This window comes from Piliocolobus tephrosceles, chromosome 1 (assembly GCF_002776525.5).
Source record: "Piliocolobus tephrosceles isolate RC106 chromosome 1, ASM277652v3, whole genome shotgun sequence".
NCBI lineage: Eukaryota > Metazoa > Chordata > Mammalia > Primates > Cercopithecidae > Piliocolobus > Piliocolobus tephrosceles.
In genome coordinates this window covers 11,036,165-11,058,708 of record NC_045434.1, presented here as the reverse complement: position 1 = coordinate 11,058,708, position 22,544 = coordinate 11,036,165, and the positions used below count along the sequence as shown (strand labels likewise).

General features: G+C 40.3%; 1 protein-coding gene across 1 annotated transcript in view; it reads left to right on the top strand.

Annotated features, from left to right (window-relative positions):
* RYR2 (ryanodine receptor 2) overlaps nucleotides 1–22,544 on the top strand; it is a 557,611-nt gene that overhangs the window by 233,475 nt on the left and 301,592 nt on the right. The window contains exons 23-24 of the mRNA XM_031934901.1: nucleotides 1,279–1,383; nucleotides 6,301–6,404. Coding sequence (XP_031790761.1) covers nucleotides 1,279–1,383; nucleotides 6,301–6,404 — 209 coding nt within the window. The remainder of the gene's footprint in view (nucleotides 1–1,278; nucleotides 1,384–6,300; nucleotides 6,405–22,544) is intronic.

The window sequence follows — 22,544 nt, the reverse complement described above, 5'->3', positions numbered from 1 at the left end:
CTTGTTTATTGGGATGCTAAGAGTATGTTTGTCATAGTTAATAGATACCGTATTACCTGGCAAATGGGTGCCCAACAGATGTTAGCTGTTGTTCCTCTTTTTCTGTTTCATAGATGTAATGGTGTTCTGAGGTTGGCAATGAATTAAATATGGATTTATATTGATGGTGAAGTAGCTTCAGTGAGGTTGGTTAGATATTCAAGGTTTGTTTATTAGTGTTTAAAGATCAAAGACGTTGTTTCTAAAGTCTGAAGTTGAATTAATCACCTGCCTCAGAAACTCCAGTTGCTTAGCAGTCGGATGTTTAGCTCCTTGAATGGTATTTCTTGTTCCCCCTTTTTATATCATGTTGTTAAAATAAACATGCAAACATTGTTCCCGGCCAGAGTTCAGTTTGCATTGCCCATTTCCTGAAAGGTGGCAGGATATCTGTAATGCAACCTAAGTTCATAGAAAAAAAGGTTTGGGAGGCTAGAAATGGACAACTAGATGATGTCATGGTAGAACCTTAAAGATTACCGGAGACCCAGATAACCTCTATCAGGGAAAGGAAACAATTATCACCTGCTTCTCATGGAAATGCCACCTCGTCATTGGGCATTGTGGTCATTTGCCCACTCTGTGTGTTGTGAGACTAGCTGTGGGGTCACACACAGGTAGTGCTTCATCAAGACATAAACAACCAGTACCTTACTTTGTGTTTTTTATGAACGTGCAGTTTCTTCCTTTTATTGGGAACATGTAAAGATTTTGTTTCTCTTCTGTGAGGCTTGTATTTAGAAACCACTAACAGTAACACAGTAGGGTGTAGGGGAAGACATCAGTCACTACAGTCAGACATGTACATGCTCAAAGAGCCGACGGATTATCATGTGGGCACTGAATTGCCTTTACCCTGGCTTATGACTGCTGGCCCAATTGGTGTAAGAGCTTTGGGGCAATTTCTCATTTTAAGTCATACATTCCTTAGCAGTAGCCCCATATCCATTGAACATCTTTCAGTTGTCCCCACCAACACTCCTTTGTGTGTGTGTGTGTGTGTGTGTGTGTGTGTGTGTGTGTGGCTCATAAATTGATTTGGAAACCTAAGTTGTCAAAAAAAAGTCCCAAAATTTATTTAAAGAATGTCATGAAATAGATGGCTTAAAACTCTGTTCTATGATTAATGGTTTATGAGGCAGTTTTATTTAGTTCAGTTTGCAGTGAAGACCGTTGGCATCGCATCTTATTGCATTTGTTTCTGATGTGTCTTTTTTTTTTTCTTTTTGTAAATTTTAGATTGTGTTGCCTCCTCATCTAGAAAGAATAAGAGAAAAACTGGCAGAGAATATCCATGAACTCTGGGTTATGAATAAAATTGAGCTTGGCTGGCAGTATGGACCGGTACGTAATTTTGAAATTTATCTTCGGATTCTGTTAATACATCTTTCTGAAAACATAACTTTTTCTCCCTTTTCCTGCTTTGGGGTGACATCAATCAATTAGATTGATGTTTTTCCCCCAACACATTAGTTTTTTGCAGTTTTGCATTACTACACTATTGTAGTTAATGGGGCTGACAGGCATTATTGGCAGGTTCACTGAAGGATGGTCTCGCTGCCTAGACAATGGAAAAGTTATCTGTCTCTGGGCTGAAAGTTATATTTTCAAATCAAGGTTAACACATACAGATAATAGGCATTGATTTTTAACCCACTTAAAAAAAATCTCAGTGAAATTGAAAGTGAAAACTGAAAATGAAAAGAAGGCAATTTACTTTTCCCTCGCTGATGTTTCTTTTCTTTCAGTACCAATTGTGTGTAAAAGCAGGAGACCTCCGGGCAAACGTTCCTAGTTGATTTCACAGGTAGAAGGAAGGCTGAGAAATCATGACTACACATGCTTCTAAATGATACTCTGCTAAAGATCTTAGTTTACAGCTTAATAAAATTTAGATTTAAAACGAACAACTTCCTGTATAATCCTAGTGTATATCATATACTTGTTTGTGTCAAAACCATGGTAATACTTTCATTTGTATGATATTATTCTAAGTGTCCCAAAGGCTGTAACACTTTCTTATACCTGAGTGAATAGGGAAATTAATGTATTTACTCATCATAGTTTATTGTGTTGAGCTCTAAATAAAGAACACTTAATGTTCGTAGTAGTATCATGTGATACTCCACACTACTCAGTAATATTTATATATTTATTCAGTGTCTTGCATTCTCACATACAGATTATTAGGTCAAATTGTCATCACAGTGAACTGGCTTGTATTATTATTTCAGTTGTACTGGTGATGACCTAACAGAGAGTTCTTGCAGTTGCTAAATGCCTTGGCAGGCATCATGTAACTAGTGAGTAGCAGCTCCAAGACTGGAATCAAGGTTTTCTAAGACAGAATTTAGAAAGTGACTGCAGGTCACTGTAAGGCTTGCTGAAGCATGACCAGAAAATGGGATGCCTTGATTAACTAAATGATAGTTAGACATTTGTTACACTGGCAAACACTTGGGTACCTAGTTTTGTGTTACATTCATCAATTTTTTTTTTTTTTTTTTTTTTTTTTTTTTTTTTTTTTTTTTTTGGAGATACAGTTTTACTCTTGTTACCCAGGCTGGAGTGCAGTGGTGTGATCTTGGCTCACTGCAACCTCCACCTCCTGGGTTCAAGCGATTCTCCTGCCTCAGCCTCCCAAGCAGCTGGTTTTACAGGCATGCACCACCACACCCAGCTAATTTTGTATTTTTAGTAGAGACAGGGTTTCACCATGTGGCCAGGCTAGTCTCGAACTCCTGACCTCAGGTGATCTGCCCACCTCAGCCTCCCAAAGTGCTGGGATTACAGGCTGGATGACAGGCACAACCAGCCTCATCAATTTTTAAAATTGAAGGATGTGTATAAATGCTAAATAAAAGACTGAGCCCTCTATTAGTCGGTAGGAAGAGAGATGCTACAAATGTGTAAGTAATCACTTGCCAGAGGAATTACAGGCAACATTCCCCAGGATTTTCAAAAATAAAAAAAGATGTTTAGAGGCCAGGAAGATTTTCTTAAAAGTTCCCATTAAAAAAAAAAAAAAAAGCAGGCCGGGTGCGGTGGCTCAAGCCTGTAATCCCAGCACTTTGGGAGGCCGAGACGGATGGATCACGAGGTCAGGAGATCGAGACCATCCTGGCTAACATGGTGAAACCCCGTCTCTACTAAAAAAATACAAAAAACTAGCCGAGCGAAATGGCGGGCGTCTGTCGTCCCAGCTACTCGGGAGGCTGAGGCAGGAGAATGGCGGGAATCCGGGAGGCGGAGTTTGCAGTGAGCCGAGATAGCGCCACTGCACTCCAGCCTGGGCGACAGAGCGACTGCACTCCAGCCTGGGCGACAGAGCGAGACTCCATTTCAAACAAAAAAAAAAAAAAAAAAAAAAAAGGCAAACAAAACGTAAAACAAGCAGCAAAACCCCATATTGTAATAGCAAATATTTCAGTGGGCTTCTAAGATGATCTCTCTTGCGAACTCAGTAAGTTCACCTAAATGATGATGTTTTTCACTGAAGTCTTAGGAGTGTTTCTTCTGTAAGAATTGACTAAAATATAAAGTCTCATTATTATTGATTCTTCCAGTTAAATTTAGTTTGGCTTGATACCATACATCATATTCCTGCCGTGTTCAAGACACTCTTCGGGTTTTCAAGTACTAAACTAAAGGATAACACAGTACTGCGGAGCCTTCTTGTCCACAGTTGACTCAAGCTATCCTTTGCTGGGTCTGAGGCCAGTTGAGGCAACACTGGGCTTGCTGTACCTCTGGGGGAGACACTGAGCCCTCGGTCTGCTGCTGTTGTGTTAGCAGCCGCACCTTTCCTGGTGCAGGAAGTGTTCTCTCATCTAATGTATGATTTGCAGCCTGCTTATTTTTCAAGACCTTCCCTGAAACTCCTTTTTGTGTAGTAGTTAAAATCCTTGACCTTGTGATGTCTGTTATTCTAGACTAAGATATGTGCCTGTTACTATGCTAATTTCATAAATTCATTAACATTTTAAATGAGGTTTTGAAGTATTCAAGTATGATTTTCTTTGGAGCGTTTATACTTAGCTACCCAGCATGCTGGATTTTTTTTCCGAAGAAGTTATCGTTTCTTTGGGATGTATTTCCCAGGAGCATGGTGCAAAGGCTCTATTTTATGGACTAACAAGGCAGATCCATCTATCATTTATTTGTCCCTTTAACATTCATTGTATGTCTATTTGCCTGGTGTATTTAGTACTGGGGACTCAGTTTTGAAAAGACCTTGACTTTTAAGGTACTGTGTTTGCCTTCTAGACGCTTCCTGTTTGGTTGAATGATAGGTAGGCAAACAATTACAGAGTAAAGAAGTAATATTTAGCTCTTCCCAGGAAAATCAGGGAAGGCTTCCAGGAGGAGGTAAACGTTTGATCCAAGGCTGAGGGATGTGTACAAGATAGCTGGCAATCAGAAAGCATGACCATGTAGCAGGCAGAGGACCTGGCATGTGTAAAAGCGAGGAGGCAGAAGAGACAGGACATTTGCCATGACCTTTCAGTGGTGCAGTGTTGCATGAGGACACCTCTGCTGTGGTGCGGAGAAGAGGTGGGAAGCTATGCCATGTACACAGGAAGTGTGTCACAAAAGGCTTTGGGAAGAAGATGATTTTATTGTGTAGGTGGCTAAACAGCATTGAAAAATGCTTAGCAGGAAGGTGACAGAATTCTGTCTGCTTTCAAAAGAAGCTCTGCTGTGAGTGTGGAAAAGCAGAGAGCCTGGAGGCAGGAAGAGGGGCAGGGAGAGGGCACAGGTACCCCAGGTGAGAGGCGACTGAGAGCCCTGCAGCAGGGATGGAGAGGCGTGGTTACAGGAGGTGTTTCAGTGTTCATGTATGGGATGTCGCAGGAGAAGGAAGGGAATCTGCACAGATTTCTGATTTTGTTTAGACGCTTGAGAAGATGATGGTATTGGTTATTTTCTGGTATAGAGGGTAGAGACAAAGTGGAGATGACCTAAATGGGGGGATTATCTCTGGGTTCAGACACATTCATTTTATAAATGTTCATTTTGTGTTTCATTTGTAGGATTAGAGATTTAGAGTTTAAAGTTACATTACATAACTCAATTTCATTTTCAGAGTTCTGTAATTAAATAAGTATACCTAATATATGATTCTATATAAGTCTTGTTCATTTGTAATGATGACCAGAAGGAAAGGAATAAATACATCATTTCTAACTTGGTGACTGCTGAAGACTTGAAAAAAACTCAGTCATGTTTGTGTACTTCTTATGTGGCATTTACAGGACCTGGTAATGATGATCATGAAGTAATTTGTTCCCTGACAGCATATGGCCACCATCTAGGTGCTGCCATAGCATTAATGCTGATGCAATTTAGGTCTTTGAGAAGATAACAAACCTAATTACTAATGCAAGGAGAGAGAACATCTTTCTCATTAATTCATTCCTAAAACCTTGCATTTAATTTAATGTGATTGCTAATATACAGTTTCAAGGATTAATATAAAAACCACCTGCATATGATGCTAATGGATTTTGTGAAGGTAGTAGGGTGATTTGTGAGATCAAGAGTAACGTGCAGGGGGTAAAATGAACAGTCAGAGCCACCTCAAAGTGTTTATGTCAGTCAGTCCTGTCGTTAGTTGATGCCTGTAATCAGTTTGGTTCTATACATGAAAATTACTACAAATTAAAACTAAGTCATTACCACACCCTTCTTACACAGAATTTATTTCTATTTATAAAACATGTGTCGAGTACCCAGGACATACCAGGAATGTTTAAGGTGTTTGGGACACAGCAAAGAACAAAAGAGACCAAAGTCTTTGCGTTTTTGATCTTCTAATTCAGGGAGACAGACAATAGCCCAATAACTCAATAAATCCAAGCTGGTGGAAGGTGTATGGACAAAAAAAAAGAGTAGGGTGGGCAGGCAGACTGTCCTCATTAGGCAAGTGGGCGGGGTAAACCTCTCTGAGAAAGTAAGATATAAGCAAATGCTACAAGGAGCTGAGTGAGTGAGCCTGTGGGAATCTAGGGTAGGAGTCTGCATGGCGGGGGCTCATGGAAGCTCTGCCAAACAGAAGGGAAGGAATGAAGATAATGCCAGCTTCTACCAATGACCGCAGATATTCACTGCGCCTGAGAGGTTGTCGGGGAAGCTTTGAGGGGTTGATGATCTGGGTGTTCCTTCTTGCCTTCCACCTCCACTTTCCACTACACAGTTGAATTCCATTGCTAGTGCCTGGCGTTGGAGACTATTATATGTCAATTTCCTGTCCTGTTTCAGGTTAGAGATGACAACAAGAGACAACACCCATGCCTGGTGGAGTTCTCCAAGCTGCCTGAACAGGAGCGCAATTACAACTTACAAATGTCGCTTGAGACCCTGAAGTGAGTTTCTTAACTTTTTCTATTTTCCAATCAGTGTTTCCAAAAAACACAAAAACCAAAATACAAAAACAGGTATTGATGTTATCTGTTAATTCAGCTGTGAAGTGATTTTTTTTTTTTCTTTTTTTTTTGAGACGGAGTCTCCCTCTGTCGCCCAGGCTGGAGTGCAGTGGCCGGATGGATCTCAGCTCACTGCAAGCTCCGCCTCCCGGTTTTACGCCATTCTCCTGCCTCAGCCTCCCGAGTAGCTGGGACTACAGGCGCCCGCCACCTCGCCCGGCTAGTTTTTTGTATTTTTTAGTAGAGACGGGGTTTCACCGTGTTAGCCAGGATGGTCTCGATCTCCTGACCTTGTGATCCGCCCGTCTCGGCCTCCCAAAGTGCTGGGATTACAGGCTTGAGCCACCGCGCCCGGCCAAGTGATTTGTAATTGCAGCTAGAACTTTTGATAATGCATAAGTGGATTGGATGAGTATTTGTTTAGAATAAGACTTTGACCCTGTTCATTTATGTCCTTTCGTTCTACATCAGTATTTTGCAAAGGGTGTCCTACAGATGTTTACGGGTATTATGGATGATGAGGATTTTGTGATCTGTTGCGGGAAGTCAGGGACCCTGAACGGAGGGACTGGCTGAAGCTGTGGCAGAAGAACATAAATTGTGAAGATCTCATGGATATTTATTAGTTCCCCAAATTAATACTTTTATAATTTCTTACGCCTGTCTTTACTGTAATCTCTGAACATAAATTGTGAAGATTTCATGGATGCTTATCACTTCCCCAATCAATACCCTTGTGATTTCCTTTGCCCATCTTTACTTTAATCTCTTAATCCCGTCATCTTCTTCATAAACTGGGGAGGACAAATGTCACCTCAGAACCCGGTGATGATTGTGTCAGCTGCACAGATTGTGTGTAGAGCATGTGTGTTTGAACAATATGAAATCTGGGCATCTTGAAAAAAGAACAGGATAACAGCAATGTTCAGGGAACACCAGAGATAAGACTTCTGGCCGCCGGTGAGCCAGAGGGAACAGAGCCATATTTCTCCTCTTTCAAAAGCAATATTTCTCCTCTTTCAAAAGCAAATAGGAGAAATATCGCTGAATTCTTTTTCTCAGCAAGGAACATCCCTGAGAAAGGGAATGCGCCCTGAGGGTAAGTTTATAGACGGCCCCCTCAAGGCATGCCGTCTTTTGTGGCCAAAGCGGAAGGGATGAAATAAGCCCCAGTCTCCTGTAGCGCTTCCAGGCTTATTAGGATGAGGAAAGTTCCCGACTAATAAATTTTGGTCAGACAGGTTGTCTACTCTCAAACCCTGTTTCCTGATAAGATGTTATCAATGACAATGCATGCCTGAAACTTCATTAGCAATTTTAATTTCTCCTCATCCGGTGGTCCTGTGATCTCGCCCTGCCTCCATTTGCTTTGTGATATTTTATTGCCTTGTGAAGCATGTGACCTCTGAGACCCACACCCTATTCGTGCACTCCCTCCCCTTTTGAAAATTGCTAATTAAAACTTGCTGGTTTTACAACTAGGAGAACATCATGGATCCTGCCGACATGTGATGTCTGCCCTGGACACCCAGCTTTAAATTTCTCTTGTGCTCTTTCCCTTTGTTTCTCAACCAGCCAAGATACTTAGGACATAGGACAGAACTCATGTAACTATCGGGAGCAGGTTCTCCCAATAGTGATCTGATACAATACGGGTCCACAGAATGTGGGCTGTGGACCAGGGACTGGGCCAGTCACAAATTGTTACTGGTTTGTGACTAAATAAGATATTAAGAGTAAGTATTTATAAACTTCTATACCAATTTAGGGAAGCAATTTTACATATATTGAATCTAATTAAGAAATGTGAGGTCATAGCCTATATGTCTTCGTTTTGAAAATTCAATTTTCTCTAATAGTTTTATTGCATGATATCAGAAAATGAAACCACAATAGACCAAATATTAAAAAATACATTAGTTCTTCACCATAGGTAATTTGGGAAGCACTGATTTAATATATTTAAAAGATGCTAAATTCAAAGAGTTAAATAATTTAAAAATTTTTGCTGATGGACTTTCAGAACTTTAGGGTGAAGTCTGTTTATGGTATTTACTAAACGTATTTGACCATAGCAGCCTCTTTTCAGAGCATACCTTTGAGGACTATTTATCTGAACAACATGTCTTTGGTTTTGTTTTAGTTTTTTAAGGAGCCAAAGTCAGCTGGGCACAGTGGCTCATGCCTGTAATCCCAGCCCTTTGGGAGGCCAAGGCCAGTAGATGGCTTGAGCCCAGGAGTTTGAGACCATCCTGGGCTACACAGTGAGACCCCCTGTCAACAAAAAATGTAAAACTTTTCTGGGCATAACGGCACACACCTGTAGTCTCAGCTCCTTGGAGGCTGAGGTGGGAGGATGGATTGAGCCTAGGAGATTGAGGCTCCAGTGAGCTGTGATCACACCACTGCACTCCAGCCTGGATGACAGAGCAGGACCCTGTCTCAAAAATAATAGTAATAAAAAGAAATTTAAAAGGAGCCAGAGTCTTACTATGTTGCTCAGGCTGGTGAGCAATGGCAATTCACAGGCTTGACCATGGCACACTGCAGCCTCCAACTCCTGAGTTCAAGTGATTCTCTGGCCTCAGTCTGGGTATCTAGGACTAAAGGAGCTTGCCACTGCACCCAGCCTGAGCACATATTTTGAGAGAAGCTGCTGTAGAGTATTTTATATCACCCTGTAAAGGCAAATTTGCTTTTTAGTGATTGTTGCCAATTTACCTCTTGATTTTGCCACTTAACTTTGCAGATGGAATAATGGGACTGCGGTGGAATAAAGGAAGAAATATAATTCCAAATTTTGATATAGAAAAGTAAAGAGAATATTTTTGCAAAGCCGGTAACTTTACTCTTGTCCTCTTTCCATCCTTGATGCCCTGTAGAACTGGATTTGTTCAAATAGATGACTTATCCTAATATGTTTTTATATTATGTACAAAACTATACTTTAGTCCATTTTGCTTGTTTCAGTTTTGTTAAGAGTCATAAGGAGTTATTTACACTGGAATTATTTTACCAGGGACCCAGAACACAAAACTTAAACTTCATTTCAAATTCTAGAATTTGGGCTCAGGTATGTAGTCATGAGCTCTGCCTAACGGTGTTTGGCTTAATGATAGACTGCATCTAGGATGGTGGCCATGAGATTATAGTGGAGCTGAAAAATTCCTATCACGACATCATGGCAGTCCTAACATCCTAGTGCAATGCATTACTTTTTCTATATTTAGATACCCAAATACTTACCATTATGTTACAGTTGTCTACAGTATTTGGTAAAGTAACATGTACAAGTTTGTAGTCTAGCTGCAATAGGCTGTATCATATAGCTTAGGTGTGTAGCAGGCTCCATGATCTAGGTTTGTACAAGTATACTCTATAATGTTCACCTAATGATGAAATTGCCTAAAGACCCATTTCTCAGAGTGTGTCCCCATTGTTAAGTGACGTATAACTCTATATCCTCAAGGATGCAGATTGTCTTGTAAATAAACACGTTAGGCATAGATCGAGCTTAGGTTCTACTAGAAACTTAAAAGAAGAAGTGATATATACACATCAAGTAAACTGAGAACCTAAAGGTTAAAAATGACAAGGTTTGCTTGTAATAAAGAATGCATAAAGAGCCCTGTGTCCTGAGTACTTGGATTCAGCATCTCTGATCTTCCTTTGCGCTCTTGACATGAGGCTTGTATATTTAGCTTAGTAATTCATGGCAGCTTATTATTTCTTCATCTTTTACAACAGAATGTTTTATTGAAAGGTCATGGTCTAACATAATTTAAATTTGCAGTGCGTTCCCTATCATTTTAGCAATGGACACCTGAGCCAGCTATTGCAGAGAGTAAATTCTGGACTGTAGAAAATCTCTGTATTTGCATTTAGCATGTTGTGTCTTTGACTATTACATGTAATCCAGTGTCATACCCACCAGCTGCTGGTGGCTGGTTTGGTTAATCTTCAGACTGCACGAACTGTGGTTTTATTCTCTCTGATGAATGTAAATCACCCTCTTCACAAGCAAATGCTTAACATTTCTTTGTTGATTTTCTTATAGCTAGTTTATATGGTTTTATGATGGACTGATTTTTATTTATTGTTTATTTACAAATCAAATCGGGGAAAACACCTGTACTTTTCTAAGATTCATACCATGCCCAATTCCAGGGGTTTAGAGAAAGTACAGTACTGTCTTCCTATATTTCCTTTATTCACTTATTCAGTTGGCAGTCCCCAGAGCAGAGCAGGTAAGAACACAGACTCTGGAGTTGGGTCGTCTGGACTTAAGGCCTTGTTCCACCAAAGAAATGTTGCTGGAGTCACTCAACTCCTCTGAACCCGAGGTTTTCTCCTTAGTAAAATGAGGATCATAATGTATTTTCTTCATGGATTTTTTTTTTTAATTTTTTTATTTTTTTTATTTTTTGGGCCGGAGTCTCGCTCTGTCACCCAGGCTGGAGTGCAGTGGCTCTATCTCGGCTCACTGCAAGCTCCGCCCCCCAGGTTCACGCCATTCTCCTGCCTCAGCCTCCCGAGTAGCTGGGACTACAGGCACCCGCCACCTTGCCCGGCTAGTTTTTTGTATTTTTTAGTAGAGACGGGGTTTCACCGTGTTAGCCAGGATGGTCTCGATCTCCTGACCTCGTGATCCGCCCGTCTCGGCCTCCCAAAGTGCTGGGATTACAGGCTTGAGCCACCGCGCCTGGCCCATGGATTTATTATAGGGACTAATAGGATATTGATAAAGCCTTTAACAACATATGTTTGACAGAGGAAGCATAGTGTAGGTTTTTTGTTTGTTTGTTTAATAAATATATCGTGGGAGGGTGAACAGCTTCATCTGTTTAAATCTTTAGAAGTTCCAAATAACAAATAAGCAAGAAATTATTCCAGAATATCCCTTATTTTGGGTTGAGGAGTGATTTAATGAAATATGAATTTGGGGTGCTGTTTCTGTGATTTTTTAATGTAAATTGTTGACAATGACAACTTACTTTAGACTTCCATCATCATCATCATCTGTGTATCGTACAGAACTGCAAAATTGGGACACTCTCAGAACAGCACAGCTCGGCAGATCATGCCTGCCAGATGCCCCTCAAATGTGATCAGTGTTACCAAAGGTTCAATTTCTGGTTTAGTTTTTATTATTTTCCAAATTCCAGATCTTAATTTCTGAATAAACAGTTCACATGTTAGAAATAATTGATATAAGGATTTTTAATCAACATATAATACACATTCATATAATTTATTTCTTTGGAAGTTAGCAAAAATATAGTGACACTACCATGATATTTTTTCCCCTAGCCAAGTATTTTTCCTGAAAATTATTTTTAGATGATGTAGTGTGCTTGTGCACGTATGTGGCGAAGGGTGGGAGGAATAGTAGGCACCCAGGACACAGGGATGGAGAGGAAAGCAATATGGAAGGGAGACAAATAACTGAGAAGGGGAGAGGTGGAATTTTTGTCCAAGACAGCAAGTTAGTTTCTCATAGCTCTTTTCCTCTTCCTCCTCCCCCTCCCCCCCCCTCCTCCTCCTCCTCCCTCCTCCTCCCTCCTCCTCCTCCTTCTTCTTCCTCCTCCTCCTTCTGCATCTCCCTCTTCTTCTCCTCCCTCTTCTCTTTCTCCCTCTTCTCCTCCTCCCTTTTGTCATCTTTCTCCTCCTTCTCCTCCCTCCTCTTCTCCGTTTTCTTCTTTTCCTTCTCCTCTTCCCTCTTCTCCTCTCTTCTCTTCCTTCTCTTCCCTCTTCTCCTTCTTCCTCTTCTCCTTCTCACTTTTCTTCTTCTCCTCCCTCTTCTCCTTTTTCCTCCTCTTCTTCTCCTTATCTTTCTCCTTCTCCTTTTTCTGTCTCTTCCTCCTCCTCCTCCTCCTCTTTCTTCTTTTTGGTTTCTCACTGGCAACAATCTTCCCTACTTACTTACTTATTTATTTAAAGGAGTCTCGCTCCGTTGCCCAGGCTGGAGTGCAGTTGTGTGTGATCTCAGCTCACTACAACCTCTGTCTCCCAGGTTCAAGCAATTCTGCCTCAGCCTCCCACGTAGCTGGGATTACAGGTGCCTGCCACCACCTCTGGTTATTTTTTCTTTCGTATTTTTTTAGTACAGATGGGGTTTTGCCATGTTGGCCAGGCTGGTCTCAAACCCCTGACCTCAGGTGATACACCTGCCTCAGCCTCCCAGAGTGCTGGGATTACAGGTGTGAACCACTGCACCCAGCCAATCTTCCCAAGTTCTAAATGTGAATCTTTATGTTCAGTCCTGGGCCATTTCTTCTCAGTGTGCAAACTCTCTGAAGGTGTTCTCACCACTCCATGACTTAATTACCACACAGGTGCTGATACCTCCCCAAATGTCCACCTCTACCCCAGACATCTGCTCTGAGTGACAGAATTCTATGTCCTATCATTCCATTGACATTTTCCCCTGGATGCCTCAGAAGCGCCCTAGACCTATATAGCCTTATGTCCCCTGTATTTGCATTTAGGAGTCCATTGAGACTGTCAACATGTGCAGCTATTTATCCTGCTACACAGGCAAGGAACCTGGGAATCACCTTTGACTCTTCCCTTTGTTTCATTCCTACTTCGAACCCAAAATCAGGTCCTCCCAAGTATACATCACTCTTCCCCCATCCTCCCTTTCCACAGCAGTCACTCTGGTCCAAGCCACCATCATCTGTCACCCAGACTACCACAGCCATCTCCTACCTGGTCCTCCCACTTGCCTTCTTTATTCTAAACACAGCAACCTGAGTTCATATACACACACATGCATTCATTCATATGTTGCTTAAAACTGCTCAATGGCTTCCCCTGGAACTTGAATGGAGTCTGATATCTTCACCAGTGTGTGCGGGGCCCAGACAATCTGACACCTCCTGTTTGTCATCATGCCTTGCACCAATCTTTGACTTTGCCTTGTTCCTTATGTTCCGGCCCTCATGGTCTCTTCCTGGTAATGAGTTAAACTTTTTCCTGCCTCACCTATTCTGTTCCCTTTGCCTGAAAAATTCTTCATTTCACCCTTAACGGAGCTCCTCCCTACTCATCCCTCAGGTCTTCATTTAAATATCACTTCCCTGATAAGAATTTCCTCACCACTTCCTTCACTTCCTTTATAACACCTGATACTGTTTTTATAACTCTCACCACAATTTGTAATATCACTTTCTGAGGTTATTTAATACTTGTCTTTCCTTCTAGACCAGCGGTGTCCAATTTTTTGGCTTCCCTGGGCCACATTGGAAGAAGAATTGTGTTGGGCCACACACAAAATACACTAACACTAATGATAGCTGATGAACTAAAACAAAAATCACAAAAACATTTCATAATGTTTTAGGAAAGTTTATGAATTTCTGTTGGGCCACATTCAAAGCCATCCTGGGCTGTGGACTGGAAAAGCTTGTTCTAGAGTGTAAGCTCCACGAAGTCAGGAACTATAATTAAAAACAAACAAACAAACTTTATTTTTTAGAGCAGGTTTAGGATCTCAGCAAAGTTAAAGGGAAGATACAGAGACTTTTCATATGCCCCCTGTTTCCACAGGCAGCTGCCCTCAACAGAATTTATAACAATTGATGAACCTACATTGACACATTATTATCACCTGAAGTCCATAGCATGATTTTTTTTTTTAATTCACAATCATGTGTTCGTCCTAAAAAGGTTTCCAGCACATAACATTCTCAGATGCCAACTTGCTTAGATATTGCAAATGTACCTCAAACTTTGTGACTCTTTTATACCTTCAAATCTCAGGCTTCTTTCAGTTTCCTTCCCTTGTTGTGTTAAGTGTCCCCCAGAACACAACTCAGATATCTGGGAGTCATCCTGGACACATCCCTTCCCTTCACCCATGGCTTTCTATTGATCTTTTAATCCATCGACTTCTTTATTTTCTTCCATTACTAATGTTGCTATCACCACATCATCAACTCCAACATGATTGCCACCCTATACTAACCTAGTCTAAGCTACCATTATTTCTCATGTGAAATTATAATATCCTCCCAACAGATCCAATTGAAATACACCCGAGATGCTCTCTTTTCTATCCTTTTTTTGTTTTTTTGCCTTTTTAAAAATTGTACAAAATTACAGGCTACATGTGCAATTTTGTTACATGCATAAAGTAACAAAAGTCAGGACTTTGAGGGTATCCATCACCCAGTTAATGTATATTGCACCCATTAAGTAATTTCTCATCATCTACTCCCTTCCAATCCCCTCACTCTTCCAAGTCTCCATTCACTGTCATTCCACTCTCTATGTCCATGTGTACAGATTTTTTTAACACCCACTTATGAATGAGAACGTAGGTATTTGCCTTTCTGGGTCTAGCTTATTTCAGTTAAAATAATGACCCCAATTCTAATCACGTTGCTACAAAATACATGATTTCATTCTTCTTTACTGCTGAATAATAGTCCATTATGTATTTATGCCACATTTTCTTTATCCATTCATCCATTGATGTACACTTAGGTTCCTTCCATTTCTTTACTGATGTGAATAGTGCGGCAATAAACATACAAGTGCAGGTGTCTTTTTGATATATCGATTTCTTTTCCTTTGGGTAGATATCCAATAGTAGGATAGCTGGATCAAATGGTAGTTTTATTTTTAGTTCCTTGATAAGTTTCTATACTATTTTTTCATAGAGGCTGTACTAATTTACATTCCCACCAACAGTGCATAAGAGTGCATAAGAGTTCCCTTTTCTCTGCATCCTCGCCGATGTCTGTTTTTTGTTTGTTTGTTGTTTGCATTTTTAATACTAGCCATTCTGACTGGTGTAGGACGATATCTCATCTTGGTTTTAGTTTCCGTTTCTCTGATGATTAGTGATGTTCAACATTTTCTCATATGCCTGTTAGCCATTTATATGTCTTCGTTTGAAAAATGTCTATTCATGTCCTTTGCCCACTTTTTAATGAGACTCTTTGATGCTTTTCTTGTTGTTGAATTGTTTGTTTCTTGCATATTCTGGATGAATGAGTAGTTTGATGTCAGATGAATTGTTTGCAAATATTTTCTTGCCTTCTGCAGGTTGTCTTTTCACTCTGTTGATTCTTTCTCTCACTGTGCAGAAGCGTTTTAGTTTAAATAGATCTTGTTTGTCTATTTTTGTTTTTGTTGCCTGGGTTTTTGAGGTCTTAGTCATAAATTATTTGCCTAGACCAATTTTCAGAAGAGTTTTCCCTAGGTTTTCTTCTAGTATTTTTATAATTTTGAGTCTTTTGTTTAAGTCTTAACCCATCTTGAGTTGATTTTTGTACGTGGTGAGAGATAGGGGACCAGTTTTACTCTTCTGCATGTGGCCATCCAGTTTTCCCAGCAACATTTATTGAAGAGTGTATCCTTTCTCCAATGTATGCTCTTGTTGGCTTTGTGAATGCCAACAAATATGGCTGTAAATATGTAGCTTTATTTCTGGGTTCTCTATTCTGTTCCATTGATCTATTTGTCTGTTTTTATACCAGTACCATGCTGTGTTGGTTACTGTAGCCTTAAAATAGAATTTTAAGTCAGGTAATATGATGCCTCCATTTTTCCCCCTCAGGATTTCTTTGGCTATTTGGGCTCTTTTTTGTTCCATTTGAATTTTAGGATTTTTTTCCCTAATTCTGTGAAAAATGACATTGGTATTTTGATATGAGTTGCATTGAATTTATGGATTGCTTTGGGCAATATCATAATTTTAACACTAATTCTTCAGATTCTTGATCATGGGCTGTTTTTCTTTGTTTGCATCATCTATAATTTCTTTTGTCATTGTTTTGTAGCTTCTCTTGTACAGATCTTTCACCTCCTTGGTTAAATATATTTTAATTAGGTATTTTAGGTATTTCAATTAGGTATTTTAATTTTTATGTGGATATTGTAAATAGGATTGCCTCCTTGATTTGTTTCTTAGTTAGATTGTTTTTTTTTTGTCTTTTTTTTTTCCTTTTTGTGGAGTACAGGGTCTCGCTATATTACCCAGGCAGGTCTTGAACTCCTGGGCTCAAGCTATCCTCCTGCCTCTGCCTCTCTGACAGCTGGGATTACAGGCGTGAGCCACCGCGCCCGGCTCTTAGTTAGATTATCACTGGTCTATAGATATGCTACCAATTTTTGTACATTGATTTTACATACTGCAACTTTACTGAATTCATGTATCAAATAAGAGTTTTTTGTGGTGTCCTTAGGTTTTTCTTGACATAAGATCAAATTGTCAGCAAACAAGGATAATTAGACTTCAGTTTTTCCAGTTTAGATGCCATTTATTTCTTTCCACTGCCTAATTGCTCTGGCTAGGTCTTCCAGTACTGTAATGAATAGTAGTGGTGAAAGAAAATATCCTTGTTTTGTTCCAGTACTTAGAGGAAAAGTTTTTAACTTTCCCCATTCAGCATAATGTTAGCTGTGGGAATGTTGTATATGGCCTTTATTATTTTGAGGTATGTTCCTTCTAGCCCTTGTTTATTGAGAGTTCTTATTATGAAATGATGCTGAATTTTATCAAATGCTTTTTCTGTGTCTATTGAGATGCTCATATGGTATTTGTTGTTGGTTCTGTTTATGCAACATATCACATTTATTGATTTGCAGATGTTGAACCATTCTTGTGTCCCTGATATAAAACCCACTTAATTCCTAAAAACACACAGCCTCCCTCCCAAGACTGAACCAGGAAGAAATTGAAAACCTGAACAGAGCAATAACGAGTAGCAAGATTGAATCAGTGGCCAGGTGCAGTGGCTCACGCCTGTAATCTCAGCACTTTGGGAGGCCGAGGTGGGTGGATCACTTGAGGTCAGGAGTTCCAGACCAGCCTGGCCAACACGGTGAAACCCCCACTTTATTAAAAATACGAAAATTAGCCAGGTGTGGTGGTGCACGCCAGTAATCCCAGCTACTTGGGGGGCTGAGGCAGGAGAATTGCTTTAACCTGAGAGACAGAGGTGGTGATGAGCTGGGATTGTACTGCTGCACTCTAGCCTAGGCAACAGAGTGAGACTCTTGTCTCCAAAAAAGAAGAAAAAAAAAGATTGAATCAGTAATAAAAAGTGTCCCAGCAATTAAAAGCCCAGGATCAGATGGATTTACAGATGAATTGTACCTAACATACATAGAACTAATACTAATCCTCCTGAAACTGTTTCAACAAAATCAAGGAGGAGGAAATTCTCCCTAACTGCTCTGTGAAGCCAGTATCACCCTGGTACCAAAACCAGACAAGCATACAACAAAAAAAGAAAACTACAGACCAATATCCCTGAATAACATAGACACAGCAATCCTCAACAAAAATACCAGCAAAGAGAATGCAATAGCACCTCTATCTATTCTGTACTTTGTAACCAGTGTGTTCTTTTCAAATATTTAGGTGACCATGTCAATCTTTCTATTTAAAATCCCTTAATGGGGCCGGGCACGGTAGGTCACCTGAGGTCAGGTAAGCCTGTAATCTCAGCACTTTGGGAGGCCGAGGCAGGTGGATCATCTGAGGTCAGGAGTTCAAGACCAGCCTGGCTAACATGGTGAAGCCCTGTCTCTACTAAAATTACAAAAATTAGCCATGCACTGTGGCAGGTGCCTGTAATCCCAGCTGCTTGGGAGGCTGAGGCAGGAGAATTGCTTGAACCCAGGAGGCAGAGGTTGCAGTGAGCCGAGATCATGGCACTGCACTCCAGCCTGGGTGACAGAGCGAGACTCCATCTAAAAAAAAAATAAAAATAAAAATAAAAAAACTAAAAAAAAAATCCCTTAATGGCTTTTAAGTTAAATATGGTGCTTTAATTTGCCAAAGTATCCCAAAATGTGTGGCCTCCCCTCTCACCAGCCTCATTATTAGTGAGGCTGCCCTTTTTCTCCTGCTTGCAGTCACACTGACCTTTTTGTTGCTTGCCTGTCCACGCATTCCCTTCCACCACAAGATCTTCCACACGTCCTCTTCTTGGAATGCTCCTTTCTATGCCTGGCTCTCATCCTTTGAATCAGGGCTGTCCAATCTTCTGGCTTCCCTGGGCCATAGCAGAAGAAGAATTGTCTTGGGCCACACATAAAATACACTAACAATAGCTGATGAGCTAAGTTTTAAAAATCACACAAAAAAGTCTCATAATATTTTAAGAAAGTTTATGAATTTGTGTTGGGCCACATTCAAAGAGCTGTCCTAGGCCGCATGTAGCCCGCAGGCCGCGGTTCGGACTAGCTTGCCAGATCTAAGGTCAGGTTTACTTCTTTCGAACGTGTCTGAGTTCCTTGACTCAACAATTTTACTTCTATAGGTACTCATCCTTTCTGTACTCCCAGTATGGCAGCCTTCCCTGTTTGTGGGAATTACATGGTTGCCGCTGTACTCCACCAGACCATATGTTTCATGAGAGCAGGCATCTCACTTGGTGTTTGTTACCATCTTTCAAATTTTATATAGAGCTCAGTAAATATTCATCAAATGAATGGATTAATAAATAAATGATAAAGCTCAATCAGTAGCTGGGTTTTTACATACCAAATGCTTATCTACAGGGTGCCTCACATTTGCTTTCTAACAGTCTGTTTACTTTTCTGCAGCTATGTAGTTTAAGTACTAAAATGCTACATTACCGATCCCTGCTGCTTAATCTAGTAGTAGATATTTGCTGAATGCATGTAAGGCCAAGAACCCACTCCCAACTAATCCTTTCTTGCTTCCGTTATTTTGTGCTTTTCTAGCTTTTCTATCAGCTTTGCCATTCCAACTTGTAGTGTGCTCTTTCTCTCACCAACCTTCAGCAGACTTAAAAAAAAAAAAAAGAGTTAAACAATGTTAAATCATCATATAAAGTGGTTAAATAAAGACGATACAGAAACCAAACACCAAACACTTTTCATTCAAACAAAGAACTTGATATGGTTGTGGTGTTAATAAATATATTTTAAATATAATCCATTGCTCCGATTTTAACACCTCCTCAGATTAGGCATTGAGTACTTAGATATAATATCCAAAACATGATCTATTGAAGAAAACAGTCCATCCATTGGAGTTAATTAAAAGTAAAACTTTCTGTACTTCAAAAGAAGTCATTAAGAAAATGAAGAGACAGGCCACCAGCTGGGAGAGAATGTCTGTGAATCAAGCACAATTGTATTAATAGGATTTGTAGTAAATTATACCAATCCTAACAAAGGACTTGTATCCGGAATATATATAGACGTCTTATAACTCAATAATAAGAATATACAAAACCTGATTTAAAAATTGGCAAAACAGCTGGGCGTGGTGACTCACACCTATAATCCCAGCACTTTGGGAGGCCGAGTTGGGGGGATCACTTGAGGTCTGCAGTTCGAAACCAGCCTGGCCAACATGGTGAAACTCCATCTCTACTAAAAATACAAAAAAAGTAGCCTCACGTGGTGGCAGGCGCCTGTAATCCCAGCTACTCGGGAGGCTGAGGCAGGAGAATTGCTTGAACCTGGGAGAAAGAGGTTGCCGTGAGCCGAGATCACCACTGCACTCCTGCCTGGGTGACAGAGCAAGACTCTGTCTCAAAAAAAAAAAAAGGCAAATATTGGCAAAATACTTTACCAAAGAAGATACACAGATGGCTAATAAAGTGCAATCAAGGATGTGACCCATTATCAGTCAGAAAAATACAAATTAAAACCATAATAAGATACTACCTCACACACAATAAAATGGCTATAATTTTTAGACAGACATACCAAGTGTTGGTGAAGCTATAGGAAAACCAACACCCACATGTATTACTGCTGGCAACGTAAAATGGTGCCACCACTTTGGAAATAGTTTGGAAGTTTCTTAAAAAGTTAAATGTAAACTTACCATAGCCTAGCAATTCTACTCCTAGCAACGTCTAGCCTAGCAATGTCTACCCAAGAGAAATAAAAGCTTATGTCCCTGCAAAGATTTACACATAAATGTTCACAAAAGCATTCTTCATAAGAGCCAAAAACTGGAAACTGCAAATGTTCATCAACTAAGGAACAGACAAAATGTGATCCAGTATTGCAATGGCGTATTATTCAGCAATAAAAGGAAACAAGCTACTGCCACATACTCCAACATGGATCAACCTGAAAAACTTTATGCCAAGTGGAAGGAGCCAAACACAGAAGGCTCCATATTGTATAATTCTATTCCTATGAAATGCCCCGAACAGGCAAATTGATAGAGACATAAAGTAGCTTAGGGGCTGTCTGGAGGTGAGAGTGAGAAATGATTGCAGCAGGCATGGGGGATCTCATGGTCTGGTGGAAATGGTGCAAAGCTAGATTGTACTGCTAGTCATGCAGCTCTATACATTTAATAAAAATGAAAATAATCAGCCTCTAAAAAGTGCATTTTCTACCTGATGACTTCTAACTTTGCTATTCTGCAGAATAACCTTCAGCAGCTCCTAGTCCATTCACATAAGTGTGATGCCCTCGGCACACACGCACACATATGTACACACACGGATATATACAGAGAGAAATTCCTTAAAGAATTGGCAGGCTGCTGGCAAAATTCCCTTTTGCTCAGGGAAGGTCAGTGTCTTTTTTTCTGTTGAGACCAGTCCCTTCTGGAAGGTAGTCTGATTTACTTAAAGTACAGCATATTTTTAAAAAATTTTTTTTGTATTTAATTTAATTCTAGAATCAGAGGGTACATGTGCATGTTTGTTATATAGGTATATTAGTGTGTACACAGTTACATTGGCATTTGCCTATGTATATTGTTACACAGGTATAATGGTGGGGATTTGGCTTCTAATCAACCCATTACCCAAATAGTGAACATTGTGCTTGACAGGTAATTTTTCAATACTCTCTCCCCTCCTGCTCTCTTTGCTTTGAAGTCCTTACTATCTATTATTTCCATCTTTATGTCTCTGTGTATCCACTTTGCTTGGCCCCCACTTATAAATGAGAGTAATTTTCTGTTTATAAGATTTAATTTTCTGTTAAATCATGAGGATAATGGCCTCCAACTTTATCCATGTTGCTGCAAGAAGGACATGATTTCATTCATTGTCATGGCTGCATAGTCTTCCATGGTGTATATGTACCATATTTTCTTTTTGTATTCAACAGTTGACAGATACTTAAGCTGAGTCCATGACTTTGCTATTGTAAATAGTGCTGCGATGAACATGTGAGTGCAGTTGTTTTGTTGTTGTTGTTTACTTAAGCTGAGTCCATGACTTTGCTATTGTAAATAGTGCTGCAATGAACATGTGAGTGCAGTTGTTTTGTTGTTGTTGTTGTTTGGGTTTTTTTTTTTTTTTGAGACAGAGTCTTGCTCTGTCACCCAGGTTGGAGTGCAGTGGCGTGATCTCGGTGAGCCACTGCAAACTCACCTCCCAGGTTCAAGCAATTCTCCTGCCACAGTCTCCTGAGTAGCTGGGATTACAGGTGCCCACCACCATGCCCAGCTAATTTTTGTAGTTTTACTAGAAATGGGGTTTCACCATGTTGGTCAAGCTGGTCTCAATGCCTGACCTGATAATGATGTCTTGGACGGGCTTGGTGGCTCACACCTGTAATCCCAGTACAGTGGGAGGCCAAGGCAGGTGAATCACCTGAGGTCAGGAGTTTGAGACCAGCCTGGCCAACATGGTGAAACCCAATCTCTACTAAAAATACAAAAATTAGCTGGGCATAGTGGTGGGCACCTGCAATCCCAGCTACTTGAGAGGCTGGGGCAGGAGAATCGCTTGAACCTGGGAGGTGGAGGTTGCAGTGAGCTGAGATCACACCATTGTACTCCAGCCTGGGTGACAAGAGCAAAATTCCTCTCGAAATAAATAAATAAATAAATAAAATAAAAAATATAATGATTTCTTTTCCTTTGGGTAGGTACCCAGTAGTGGGATCGCTGGGCTGAATGGTAGCTCTATTTTTAGTTTTTGGAGAAATATTCATGCTGTTTCCCATAGGAGTTGAACTAATTTATGTTCCTACTAACAGTGTATAAGCCGCATCCTCACCCACATCTGTTATTTTTTGACTTTTTAATAATAACCATTCTGACTGGTATGTGACGGTATCTCATTGTGGTTTTAGTTTGCATTTTTCTGATGCTTAGTAATTCAGAGC